The sequence below is a fragment of the Necator americanus genome, chromosome V (genome assembly GCF_031761385.1).
Source record: "Necator americanus strain Aroian chromosome V, whole genome shotgun sequence".
Taxonomy (NCBI): domain Eukaryota; kingdom Metazoa; phylum Nematoda; class Chromadorea; order Rhabditida; family Ancylostomatidae; genus Necator; species Necator americanus.
This window is the reverse complement of record NC_087375.1, coordinates 21471227-21483973: the sequence shown is the minus strand read 5'-3', so window position 1 is coordinate 21483973 and position 12747 is coordinate 21471227. Positions and strand designations below refer to the sequence as shown.

The 12747-nt window shown below is 40.9% G+C and overlaps 2 protein-coding genes across 3 annotated transcripts; both read right to left on the bottom strand.

Annotated features, from left to right (window-relative positions):
- Positions 1–4119: 4119 nt before the first annotated feature.
- Positions 4120–7065, bottom strand: RB195_014724 (uncharacterized protein; the record flags this gene model as incomplete). Of its 2 annotated transcripts, XM_064205108.1 has the most annotated exons (6): positions 4120–4196; positions 4253–4257; positions 4730–4871; positions 5843–5890; positions 6033–6191; positions 7005–7065. In XM_064205108.1, 6 exons carry the CDS (start codon positions 7063–7065, stop codon positions 4120–4122), a joined length of 492 nt encoding a protein of 163 aa, XP_064060989.1. The 2 variants fall into 2 exon arrangements, with proteins under 2 accessions (XP_064060989.1, XP_013295606.1); XM_013440152.2 differs by lacking the exons at positions 4120–4196; positions 4253–4257; positions 4730–4871; positions 7005–7065 and having other exon boundaries at positions 5826–5890; positions 6033–6183.
- A 5045-nt stretch (positions 7066–12110) lies between these two features.
- On the bottom strand, positions 12111–12462 carry RB195_014723 (uncharacterized protein; the record flags this gene model as incomplete). The annotated part of the gene is made up of 2 exons (XM_064205107.1): positions 12111–12181; positions 12300–12462. 2 exons carry the CDS (start codon positions 12460–12462, stop codon positions 12111–12113), a joined length of 234 nt encoding a protein of 77 aa, XP_064060988.1.
- Positions 12463–12747: the final 285 nt, after the last annotated feature.

The following is a 12747-nucleotide window of genomic DNA, read 5'->3' as shown; positions in this document are numbered from 1 at the left end:
TCGCGCAGAATCGCGGATCTGGAGGAGTAATTTAGAGGCGTAATTTTGATTGTGAGGATAGGCAGACAATGTTGCGCTGTGACCGTTCTATAAGGTATGATTTCTATGTTTATGAATGCTTCTGATGAGCTCCCTCGACTCTCGATGAGCAGGAAATCAACTTGCATAATAGCGGTGCCGTTCCAAAAGATAACAAAGCGGATTTGTCACTCTCGGAACTTCGTGTCTGCGATGGCGAAATGTGAATTCCAGAATGCTCTGGCTCTTTTTGTTCCGTGTTATATAGCCGAAACCACCATGACATCTTTAGCAACCCTTCGTTTCTCCGACTTGTCCTCGATGAAATGTACTCGAAAAGCGACCAGGAGAACAGATGACACAGCGCTTGCTTAATACGATTCTTCACGACATGAAAGTAGTTGTTATCCATCCTAATCAGCGCAGGGCCGAGCGAGACGGCATCTACTGAGCAGAACAGCGGATCCCGCCTATACCCAGGAAAAACGTTGAAGAATAATACTAATAATAAAGTCATATGTCAGTGAAGAACAATGAACGCATCCCGCGTTTTTGACAAAGGACTCGAAGAAAGAAGAGTCAAATGGCCGCAATGGTTATTAACCAGGGAAATCTATTAGAACAATTCCAGACAGACCACCACCTACGGCTGATGGCACACATAACGCAACACAACGAACACATTTGTCCCGTTAATTTTCTTGGAAAAAACCCGCTTTAAGAGAATTTCATTCAAGTCGTCGGATTTTTTTTTTCGAAGGCACCTCTTCTGTTCGTATTGCCTCTCTTTCCAAGGTAATCGAGAAACGGTTGGCCGTCATTGACGTATGAATTTATTGTTAGCATTGTACTTTCACGTTTTTCCTGTCTACAGGCGGGGTCCGCTGATCTGCTTAGTGGATGCCGTTTCGCTCGGGCTTGCGCTGAGGGTGGATCACAACTACTTTCATGTCGTGAGCGATCGTATAAATAATATAGATTAAGGTTGTCGTAGTGCGCATTTCTGTTAAGAGCAAACAGAAATTAATTTGCTTTGTTTCATGGAACTGCGCTAGTCAACGTCCAAATCCAGAATGAATTCATCTGACGTGACCAATATTCCCAGAAGTTTCGTTTCATAATGAAACTCACAGTGAACGATAACAAAATATGAATGAATAATAGGTCAAGGGGCAAAGCAGGGCACGAGCAGGGTCAAGCGTGTGTCGAGAATTTCTCCACAGAGGGCCGTAAGAGGGGTGTCGGATCAGGGGTGGGGGTCGTAAGAGGGGGTCGGAAAATTAAGAAACAATTAAATTAGGAGTCAGAAAAGTAGTAAAAAAATGGAAGAGTTGTCTCAAGGAAGAAAAATACGTCAATGATGCATATTCAGTACTTGAGTTCAAAATAAATTTCTTTAATATTTGAATAAACGATTGAAGAAGACTCGCAGTTGCGGTTGAGGAAGACTATTGTAACATAAATAGTTAAGCTAAAAAGAGAGTTCACAGTTCAGTTCACAAACCACAGAATGATTTTTATTTTTTTTTCATAATTCTGGTAATGAAACTGTTGCACTTTTTGAGCCAATCTTGAAGATGGACGACTTAGCATTTTCTTGCTGCTCTAACTTATGCTTGATGACGTCAGAGTCGTTTCGGTGGCTGAAACCTTGCAATGCAAAATCATATGTCGTCATACGTGCAAGGCGGTAAGGGACTCCACATTAGGGAAAAGGAGAGCCTTCAGAAAGGAGAAGAAGTTCGTAGACGAAGGAAACATACCAGTGGCAATAGCATCCAATAGCAATAGCAAGTACGAAAATAGCAAGTACGAAAAGCAAGTACGCTCGCTCAAGTTGGTAATTGTAGTGCAGATAAAATGCATTATGCGTGACCTTTCCCTACCCCTCCTTATTTATGCGCGATTACAAAGACTTCGATGAGGACATCTGTTAATTGGCCATTACGTCCTCTGTTGAAATAAGAGCTGATGCTTATGATTTATTGTGGTTGGACGGTTCAATACGATGAATGATGTCAATGAAGTGCCATTTTTGCATTTAGCGAAAAAGAATTTAAAGAGCATATTTCTCATCCGACAGTGACGAATTTCTTGCTTTCTCTCGAAAAAGCAATTCTAATGCTGCTGCTGAGTGAAAAAAGACATCTACAGGCGCAATTAGGGTTAAAATTAGTACAAAGTAGGCTTCACGAGTTCCTGAATATCGACGCCCAATGCGAATTTCGTGCAATAGAGCGGTCGATCAATGTGATCTGTAGAGAGAGATTTCTTCTATATTTCTACAAAGTTTGGTACCTCTAGCTTTCCTAGTCTTCTTGAAACCTAGTTGAGAAAAATCCCAATTTCTGCCTCGAATTTTCGAGTTTTTCTCAACTAGCTTATGAGAAAACCAGAACACCTACAGAGACTAAACTTTGCATTCAATGGTTTTCCTTGGTGCTCTATCCAAGTATGAATCGAATTTTTCAACGGCGCTACCGTAGTCTTGCAATGGGAAAAAGTGCGAAATCTCAGATTTTTGGCAACACGTCAAAATCGGTATGACTTCAAACAAATTCCCATAACTCAGCTCGTAGTTTATAAAGACGAATTCAGCTTAAAGTATTCTTAAAGTGTGTTGTAGAGGGAAATTTTTGCTATCGTATTTTTTTTACTTTTTTACAGGTAGTTTTCATTCTCAACTAGGTTTCAAAAAATCCAGAGGATTCCTGGAAAATATTCTCTAACCCTTTTGTAGCGCAAATCTTCCTCTCTTCCGCTACCCTTATCTTCTCCTATCGTCCTAAGGCGTTATTCATGTTTATTTCAAGCTAACAAAATCCGACCTGTCCAGCAGTGATTTCCAATTAAGGCTTTGTTCTAATCGCTAAAATAACCTCTTTATAGCAATTGTATGTGGCAAACAAAGCTCTGAATACAATTTCAAAAAACTGCCGGTGAAATGTTCTTCTCAGTGATTTTTTTCGGTTTTGCAAAAACCTAGCTACCGGCGGGGATCGAATTATTCATCGTCTGTAACCATTATCAATGAGTGAAATTGTGTGTAGAATTCAGGAAATAACGAGAAAATGGTTTTAGAATATGATCTGCGTTGGTATCAGTTGTTTTTTCCATTTTGCAGAAATTGATAAATTCCGGCGGAGATCGAACTCTCACCCGTTCAGTTTCATTGTCGATGAGTAAAATTGTTTGTAAATAACAGGAAAAGTGTGAAATTTGTTTTAAAACGTGTTCTCCTTCATTTCCAGCGGTTTTTATTTGGCAAAAATAATGGTTCCGGCAGTGATCCAGCTTTTGATCATCTCTTTATCAATGTCAAACTGCACGATTGCGTTGCCGAATAAACATTGAGAGCTCACTCATCTTTTTAAATTACATGTCTACATATATACTGACTCACTTCTAAATCTTGCAGTGACGTCTACCTCGTACTAATGCGAACAAATATACCTGGAGGATATTTTGGGTGAGTAGCCGATGTGGTATGGGTCGCGGCCTACCGGTAGCATCTTCGACAATCTGACTGCCTTCTGCTTAGTTTTTCTTTATTATCTTGAGATGTCTTTTAATCTTCGCGCCTAATGATAATCATTTATTGGATCTATTTTTTACACTAATTGCAGTATTTACAGATATGCCACGATATTTCCGCCCTTTCTCCTGAGGAGAGCTTTATACGTTTTAATGAGATCAACTCCGAACCAAGACCTTCAGCCGAGTGGCTGGCAAAGAAGAAAAAGTTGAGAGATGCATGGCTCTCTTCTCTACCTACGACGACGACGACGGAAGCTGCACTCTCGGATCAATCTTATGCAGTGCTTATCTTTCTTTATCTTTCGTTTTGATTATGCTCCTCGCGCTACTGGTACGGGTATTTCCCCTTGCGAACAATTTTTCCAGTCCATTTGTGAGCTTTTTGTAATTCAGTGTTTTCTGCTATTAACATTATTTTTGCTTAGATTTACGCTGTGAGACGAAGACGGCGAAGGAATCGTGACCCTGAACTCCACAACGATGTGATATAATAATGGTAGACTAATCGAGTAGTCTCTCCGCTCAAGATCCTTGCTGCTCGAAATAGAAGATTGAAAGCATTTATTAGATATGTAATGTCCAATAAATATCTCCCTGTGTTGTCTTCTCACTGCACTGTTCCACATCTCCATTCGAGCTACCTGGGAACACACATTATTACAGAAATTCCACAGAAAATCAAACTCAATATTCTAACCGTGTCTAGATCAATGCATCGAGAGGTTGAAATGCTTTTCTACCTCAATTATTATTCTTGATTTTCTTCCACCTGGCACACGTCACGCGGCATCTTGAACATATAATATGACCATATAATTTTTAGTTATTATTTATTCTATTATTATCGGTATATTACAATATATTTTGTTTTACTTGCAAAATTACTTTTTTAAAATAATTTATTATTTATTTTTTATAGCGTGTTATTTTAATTTATTTATTAGGCGTTAATTTCTTTCTTAAATTCTTTTTGTTATACCCAATTTTTGACTGCTATGTGGACAGATATATTAGTAGGAACGAGATGAGGGGTCGTTTTTAGGAGGAATTTTTCCCAACTACACGCTTGACCCTGCTGATAGGTCTCGGATATCCCATTCACGTTTCATTCATATCCGAATGCAGCAGTTACCTTTATCTGGGTCGGAAATTGAACATGAAGGACGATCTGAACCCCGAGTTGGGCAATAGGAGACGAGAGGCTTGGGTGCGTATAAGTGCATCAAGGATGTATTGAAGGAGACCAAGAACACACGGCTGCATGCTCACCTCTTCAACACCACCGTACTTCCTGCTTTGACCAACTCTTCGGAAGCCTGGGCATTTCGCAAGCAGGAAGAAACGCGGTGAGCCTTATTGAACGCGCAATTGAGAGAGTGATGCTAGGAGTATCCCGCTTTGCGCAAGTGAGGGACGGGATTCGAGGTTCTCTCCTCCCTCAGCGATTAAAGGTTAGCGATGCAGCCGCGTTTGCCGCCGTATATTGGAAAACACGTGTTTGAGTTCGAATTTATGTTTCAGTTTGCTCACTTAGTGTATTTGAAAATTACTTGAAACCTGTTCGGTCGCGGGTTCTGGAAGAACAGCCGCCGTGCGATTAGGTACTTTCAGGGCGCCTTCTTCACCCGAACACACATATTCATAATGACCATCTGGGTTATCCGTCTGATCGCATATGGATGCATTCGTGTTACCGCTTTTGTTGTGCATATATATCTGCAGTTGTGATATAGCGATCTCACCTTTTTGTAGTTTTGGTGCATTATAAATAAAACCATCTACCACTATTAATGTGCTAAATAGTAATCCCGCAGCAGGAATATAGCAGAGGCGCAGGGGCTGGACTTGTTCGAGGAGCCCAATGTGGATACCGAGGAGCTAAATCGCGATCTGCTGTCTTCCCAGTATCATTTGCAGTTCCGGGCAGTCCGTAGCCGACCCACCTATGACCGCCAGTTTTGCCTCGGAAATTAGTTCCCCCGTGTTACCATCACCGACATTCTCTAGCACCTTCAAATGTGTTCCGTTCCAGAGTTCCGTTAAAAACTTATGACGACAAAGTTTTTCAAAACATTCTACTGGCGAACAAGAATTACTAAAGTACTGCCATTCTGCTTTGATTTCTTACGAGTTGAGTTAAAACCTTATCTAGTAATACGATAGCAAAATCAAAAAGAAAATCAGTGTTCACAGCTTTGAATATTCTAGTTAAAAAATTGTAACGTAGTGTGGCATAAATTGAGCCGCAATCTTCTCGGTTCAAACTGTAGTCATCCAGACATCAAACCCATCAGTCCTCCGACCAAACTCCCAGTCACAGCGCCAATGATCGGGTCTGGAAAAGTATCACAGCATCCGTTTTCTAGTGTATATAACACTATGTGTGTGAAGGAAAGAACATAGCACAGAAAGAAATTGTCTTCATACAAGCGTGTGAATCTTTGAACAAATTTCAATTCATTAATGTTAGCACTTACTCCTTCTATATCCATATCCATATCCATATCCCCAGGGACTCATTCCCGGATACATGCCGTACCCGTATCCATAATATGGATAACCGAAAAATTGACTGTATACAGTAGCAAATGTCACAACCGTGAATAATAGGAACAGGAGTAGCCTCATTTTAACAGCTGAAATCAAAAGTTTAATTTAATTTTAATGTAAGATAATACGGAGAAAGTATGCTCGTATTTTTTGCGGATTCTGAGCGTCTAATCTACGTAGGTGGAGGAAAAGTACAGAGATATATGATATGCATATTAATGAAGGAAGCCAAAATAAGTTGGATTCTGGTGTATAGAGGTCCATGAGCACAACAAATAGAATTTTGGCAAAGCCCGTATTGAAAGTCAAAGGATAGAGTCCGAGGCGTATCAGTCCACTTGGGATGCACCAACGCGTTTTACTGGAATTCGTAAACGTTGAGTTTTTGAAACGCGTGTTGGCCTAAATATACAATGACTTGCAGAGGCAACCGATGATTAAATCAGTGTTTTTATCCTCTCAGACCAGTCTGGTACCAATTTATAGCCCCGGAGGAATGAAAGAATTGGTGGGCACTAGGGCGGTTTCGAACCATCGACCGTGTGGCTACAACGAACTTCTAACCGACTGTTGCACACCCTCCCCGAGCCCGTATTAAGATGTGAGTATTTTGTCTTTCAGGCAATTCGATTTATCTCTGAGAACCGGCAACATTCCAACTCGTTCATTTTCTTGAGGAAGTAAAAGTGTTTAGTATTGTGTACAGTTCAAACCACCAAAAGTCTCATCTCCTCTTGACTCGTTTATAGTCATGACAAAACGACCTTAAGCTCCCTGCAGTTACAATGCGTTCAAAATGGGGCGGTAGAGCCGGTGCGATTGAGATAGCACCCTACTCAGCTCTACATTTCAACAGCAACAATTGAGGGATTCGTCTCAATCGCAACCCCATCCTCTACCCCGCCACTTCAAGCGCTGCTGTTTACGCTTCATTTCGTTCTGAGCCCACGACTGCGTCATTGCTAAATCTCGCTAACGATGATCTCTATGTGGCTTAGAGCGGAAAACTTTTCCACAGAGGTTCTATAGATTTTTCGGAGAAAATGGGTTTGTGCCGACGTTCGACATGCATCATGGATGAACGTGTCCGCACTGAAGCGGTGAGCAGGTTTTAGGTGTATGTAATCTGCAGCTCACATGATAGGAACGGAAAAGAAGAGAAAATTTATTGTGCCTTGTGAATTATCTTGGATGAGGTTGGATCAATGTCGAAAATGGGATCATATATTTTTAGCGCTCGGAAAAAGACGCAAGGGTCGACTATGTAGCAAAAACAAAATCTATCTCTTCAAGAACTCTTTGTCAAATTAATTCTAACATAATAAGGCGATGCCTAGGTTTAAGGAACAGGAGATCTTAAAGTTAAAGGACAGACTCAATTACTAAACGTCTATGATAGCAGCGAAGACAAACTATTGCCCAGTCAACTAAGAGGGACAGTGAAACTGCTGGACAGGACGGACTTGCATGTCAGAAAACTGCAAGCAACAGAAGGGTCGAGGTAACAAAATAATGTTGATGTAGGTGTTTGACATCTGTTATAAAGACCATTACAGCAGTGAGAGTGTTGTGTTTTTTTTTTCTGACTACTGACGATAACTTGTTAAAATGTGTTGACGGCAGAAAATTCAACGAAAATGACGAATGTTAATACAAAATGTTACCATTCGCTGAACCCGTGATATTTGAACTTCAGATCCGAAGGATTATTCGTGTTCTACTACCCTGCTTCTCCTTGTTTAATTTCCTAACTCCAGAAAAACCTCCCTTTCCCAAAATTACATTTTCTTTTCTACGCTCTTCAAATCGTTTCGAATCACATCCCTAGTTTTGCTGTTGAGTCAAGTGTAACGAGATATTTTGATCCAAGAACAAACGCTAATGCACGCAAAACACCTTGCGCGGAAACACGAACAAGAGTCCTGCATTAACGCAGCAACGCATCAGCGTTTGCTGCAATTTCTTCCAATGAAGCGGTTGGTGTTATCAGTCTACGGTTACGGTATAGCATGAGTGATTAGCACACTGTCGCGAAGAAAACCGCTCACAGAAAACTGCAAACCTGGCTATAGCCAGCTCCACTCGGACTGCAGCGAGGAGTGGAGCTATCGAGGGTGGGGAACGGTCAAGAGGTACCTGTATGATGTGCCGACGCGTATCCAGGAGGCTAATGAGCATCGCTAATTGCACCGCGCGTCTCCTGATACCGTCATAATCGCTACAGTAGCCTGATTGCTCCTCTTGTGCTACGTCTTCAAGACGCCCCGCCCACGACACCCTCCTCCTCCATTTCGCCGCGTCTACCGCTCTTACGACTATTTTTTTTTGTGCCGCGCCTCCAGCTCTTATGATGCGTTTTTAAAGTCGAACGGAAAGGGGAGTACCTGACATTAGATGTTGTTTGAAGGTCTACATAAAGTGCGCTTGTAAGTTAATATAAAAGAAGGAAAGAATGGAATAGGTTTGGTTAAGTGATATGCCATTTAGAAATGCGAGTGAAAATGAAATTATCCCGTTTCGACTTGTTAGGTGGAAAATACTCATCCATTTCTGGGAATGCAAGAGATGTTTCAAAAAATGTCCTACTAATCGGTCGGCGTTATGCTATCTTCGTTACTTTTCCTTCGCTTTCTAAGGATTTCTTTTTGTTTATCTAACTGGGTGAAACTAGCATCCAACGATTAACGAGGCGCGAATAATGCTTCGCAGACATACACTGTACCTAAAGGTACCTAAAGGTATATCTCGAAGATGCAAAGGTCTCTGTTCGCCACTAATACACCTAACCTGTCATATTGATTTTATGCAAAGAATAGATAGAAAAGAAGCGATAAAACGCTGTTGAAAGAACTTTGAAGAACCATACAAAGTTTTTTTCTTTATATAAAACTGTATAAAACGTAAAAGCATGTATTGGCATATTTGACATGCGCTCTATATAAACATTATATCTATGTAAGATTTTGGAAAGAAAAGAAAGGAGTTTAAAGAATGTATATAAAGTAATAAGAGCATAAAGTTGCTGTTATTATAGCTGCCGCAGTTGAAAGTTGAACACGAATTCGTTGAATGGCATCGTGACAAAACTTACTTATGCACTGCTAGTTTATATAGAAGACTTAGGGCATGAAATGTGTTAAATTATGAGATGTGTGAAAATATATGCATGCTATTGTTTCCCTTAGAGCATCTTTTTGAGATAATTTTTACTTATGTAAGGTTACATTGGATAGAAGGATCTACTTCTTGCAATTGCACCAGGCTTCACGTCGCTTTGGAGGGACTATAGTTTGGAAGCTAACGAAAAGATATTTGAATCGCACTGAAGCCCTAGGTACAGTTTCCATCGAACACCTTCAACCAGACTGCTGTGACGTGACTGCGGCGAAAATAAGCACTCGTGCAATGCTTTGCTCTAGTGACAAACCCTCAGCGCACTAAAGATACAAAACCGTCACTCCACTTCATGGTAAATTATCTTTGCAACAGAATTTTCTTATGTTGTGTAGTCCACTTCAAGAAGTTGGATCATCGACAGATTACTAAGGGTCTCGTCAACTACCATTAGTCCATCCCATAAGGATCCCACTACGAGGAGAACGTCATTTTGAGCTTATATTTTAACTACAAATAGCTTCGTAGCGTTACAAACTGCCACCGCTATATCTATTGTTGACCTATTATTCATTCATATTTTGTTATCATTCACGGTGAGTTTCATTATGAAACGAAACTTCTGGGAATATTGGTCACGTCAGACTCGTAATCGTAGAATGTTGTCTGCTATATTTTTATTCGAAGAGAAAATATATCGGAAGTACTTCCATTTTAACCACACTTCCATTTTAACTACAAATAGCTTCGTACCGTTACAAACTGCCACCCCTATATCTATTGTTGACTTCTTATTCATTCATATTTTGTTATCGTTCACTGTGAGTTTCATTATGAAACGAAACTTCTGGGAATATTGGTCACGTCAGATGAATTCATTCTGGATTTGGACGTTGACTAGCGCAGTTCCATGAAACAAAGCAAATTAATTTCTGTTTGCTCTTAACAGAAATGCGCACTACGACAACCTTAATCTATATTATTTATACGATCGCTCACGACATGAAAGTAGTTGTGATCCACCCTCAGCGCAAGCCCGAGCGAAACGGCATCCACTAAGCAGATCAGCGGACCCCGCCTGTAGACAGGAAAAACGTGAAAGTACAATGCTAACAATAAATTCATACGTCAATGACGGCCAACCGTTTCTCGATTACCTTGGAAAGAGAGGCAATACGAACAGAAGAGGTGCCTTCGAAAAAAAAAAATCCGACGACTTGAATGAAATTCTCCTAAAGCGGGTTTTTTCCAAGAAAATTAACGGGACAAATGTGTTCGTTGTGTTGCGTTATGTGTGCCATCAGCCGTAGGTGGTGGTCTGTCTGGAATTGTTCTAATAGATTTCCCTGGTTAATAACCATTGCGGCCATTTGACTCTTCTTTCTTCGAGTCCTTTGTCAAAAACGCGGGATGCGTTCATTGTTCTTCACTGACATATGACTTTATTATTAGTATTATTCTTCAACGTTTTTCCTGGGTATAGGCGGGATCCGCTGTTCTGCTCAGTAGATGCCGTCTCGCTCGGCCCTGCGCTGATTAGGATGGATAACAACTACTTTCATGTCGTGAAGAATCGTATTAAGCAAGCGCTGTGTCATCTGTTCTCCTGGTCGCTTTTCGAGTACATTTCATCGAGGACAAGTCGGAGAAACGAAGGGTTGCTATAGATGTCATGGTGGTTTCGGCTATATAACACGGAACAAAAAGAGCCAGAGCATTCTGGAATTCACATTTCGCCATCGCAGACACGAAGTTCCGAGAGTGACAAATCCGCTTTGTTATCTTTTGGAACGGCACCGCTATTATGCAAGTTGATTTCCTGCTCATCGAGAGTCGAGGGAGCTCATCAGAAGCATTCATAAACATAGAAATCATACCTTATAGAACGGTCACAGCGCAACATTGTCTGCCTATCCTCACAATCAAAATTACGCCTCTAAATTACTCCTCCAGATCCGCGATTCTGCGCGAACTAAGTGGTTGCGACTGAAAGGAGACGAAGCCTTTCAGTCGTCTCGTGCTTGCAAGTGTAACCCCTCGAGAAACGTCGAAGATGCAAGGCGGTCCGCAATTGACGAAGCAGCTCCAACGGTGCTTGGAACAACACGAAGTTCTCGGTAGGTGGTGGAAGCAGAAACGAAGGTCCGCGAGAAAAGGCACTTCTATCAGCCCTTTATCAACAGTTACGCTGGAAAACTGTTAGGAAAGGCGAACAAGGACGCGAAGGAAGCTGTGGCTGCAGAGAAAGCTACCTGCTACAGTGACGTCTACAAGAGGCCCGGCACAGGCAACGCAGAATGTTACAGGAGGTCCCAAAGTTCTACAGCATCAATCACATCAATTTACTGTTGCCTCATTTTTTTTACACTAGTGTTCAACAAATCAAGTAGTGCTTCTAAAAAATCATTATTTGAGTATGTGAGTAGGAATCGCTGCGCTTTTCTTGTACCACCTAACACTACACACACATTTAATCACAAACATCACTGATTCACCCTTACATATAGAGCTGATACTGGCTGTTTTTTTCCCGAGATAATGCGGTGTGATAATGCTGTAAATGTTTTCAGAAAACACACCTTACATTCTGTCACATGATGTAAAATTCTTCACGTCCACACTTTTTCGCGGTGTACACTAAGGAAATCGATTGTGAACGAAAAATAAAGGAAACTGGACACGCATTGTCATTGAGTGGATGCAAACAAGGAAAACGAAAACGCATCAGAAATCACTATATGTAAGATGTACACTACATCATGTAAATAGATTGTCGTTAGTAGGCTCGAGAAATAAAAACATATTTAACGAACAATCAGAAAATATTAGCAGATTGTGACATCGCTATCAACTGATACAGGTCCATAAGTCGTTGACAGTTGAATTCGTAATCATCGCCTTCCTCTCATTGCACCCATCATTCCACCAATCATTGCTCCAGTAAGAGCACCTGTCAGTGGATCTGAATATGTGAAATACACAGGATAGAGCAGCGTTGAGAATTTGTATCTGTCCTAGGGATTCAAAATGAAAAACACAATTTAAAGTCTTGCGGTTAGTTTGTTAGAGCGTAAACTTACTGATTCTCCTAAATCCTGGCATCATCATGCCGGGGTAGCCCATCATGCCAGGATAACCCATCATGCCTGGATAACCCATCATTCCATAAGGTGGATAACCGAAGAACTGGCCCTGCACCGGAAGAAATGTGACAAGAACTAATGTAAGTAGAAATAGCCGCATAGTAGCAGCTGCAATGAAGATTTTCATCGCTTATTCGACAAATCAACGATCCCTCAAATCAATCCAGACTTCTCATAATAACCTCAAATATGAGATTTTTCATAAGGGAAACAATTTAAAGGAAACAAGCTATTAAATAAGTGCTTTACAGCTCAGATGATCCAATAAGAAAGGTTTTTGCAGTAAAACATTGTTATTTTCACATTTTTTTCGGAAAGCAGATACTAAAGGGGTGCAGGATCAGATTATTTTGTTAGGTCGGTAGAGGTTTTCGCATAGGGGATT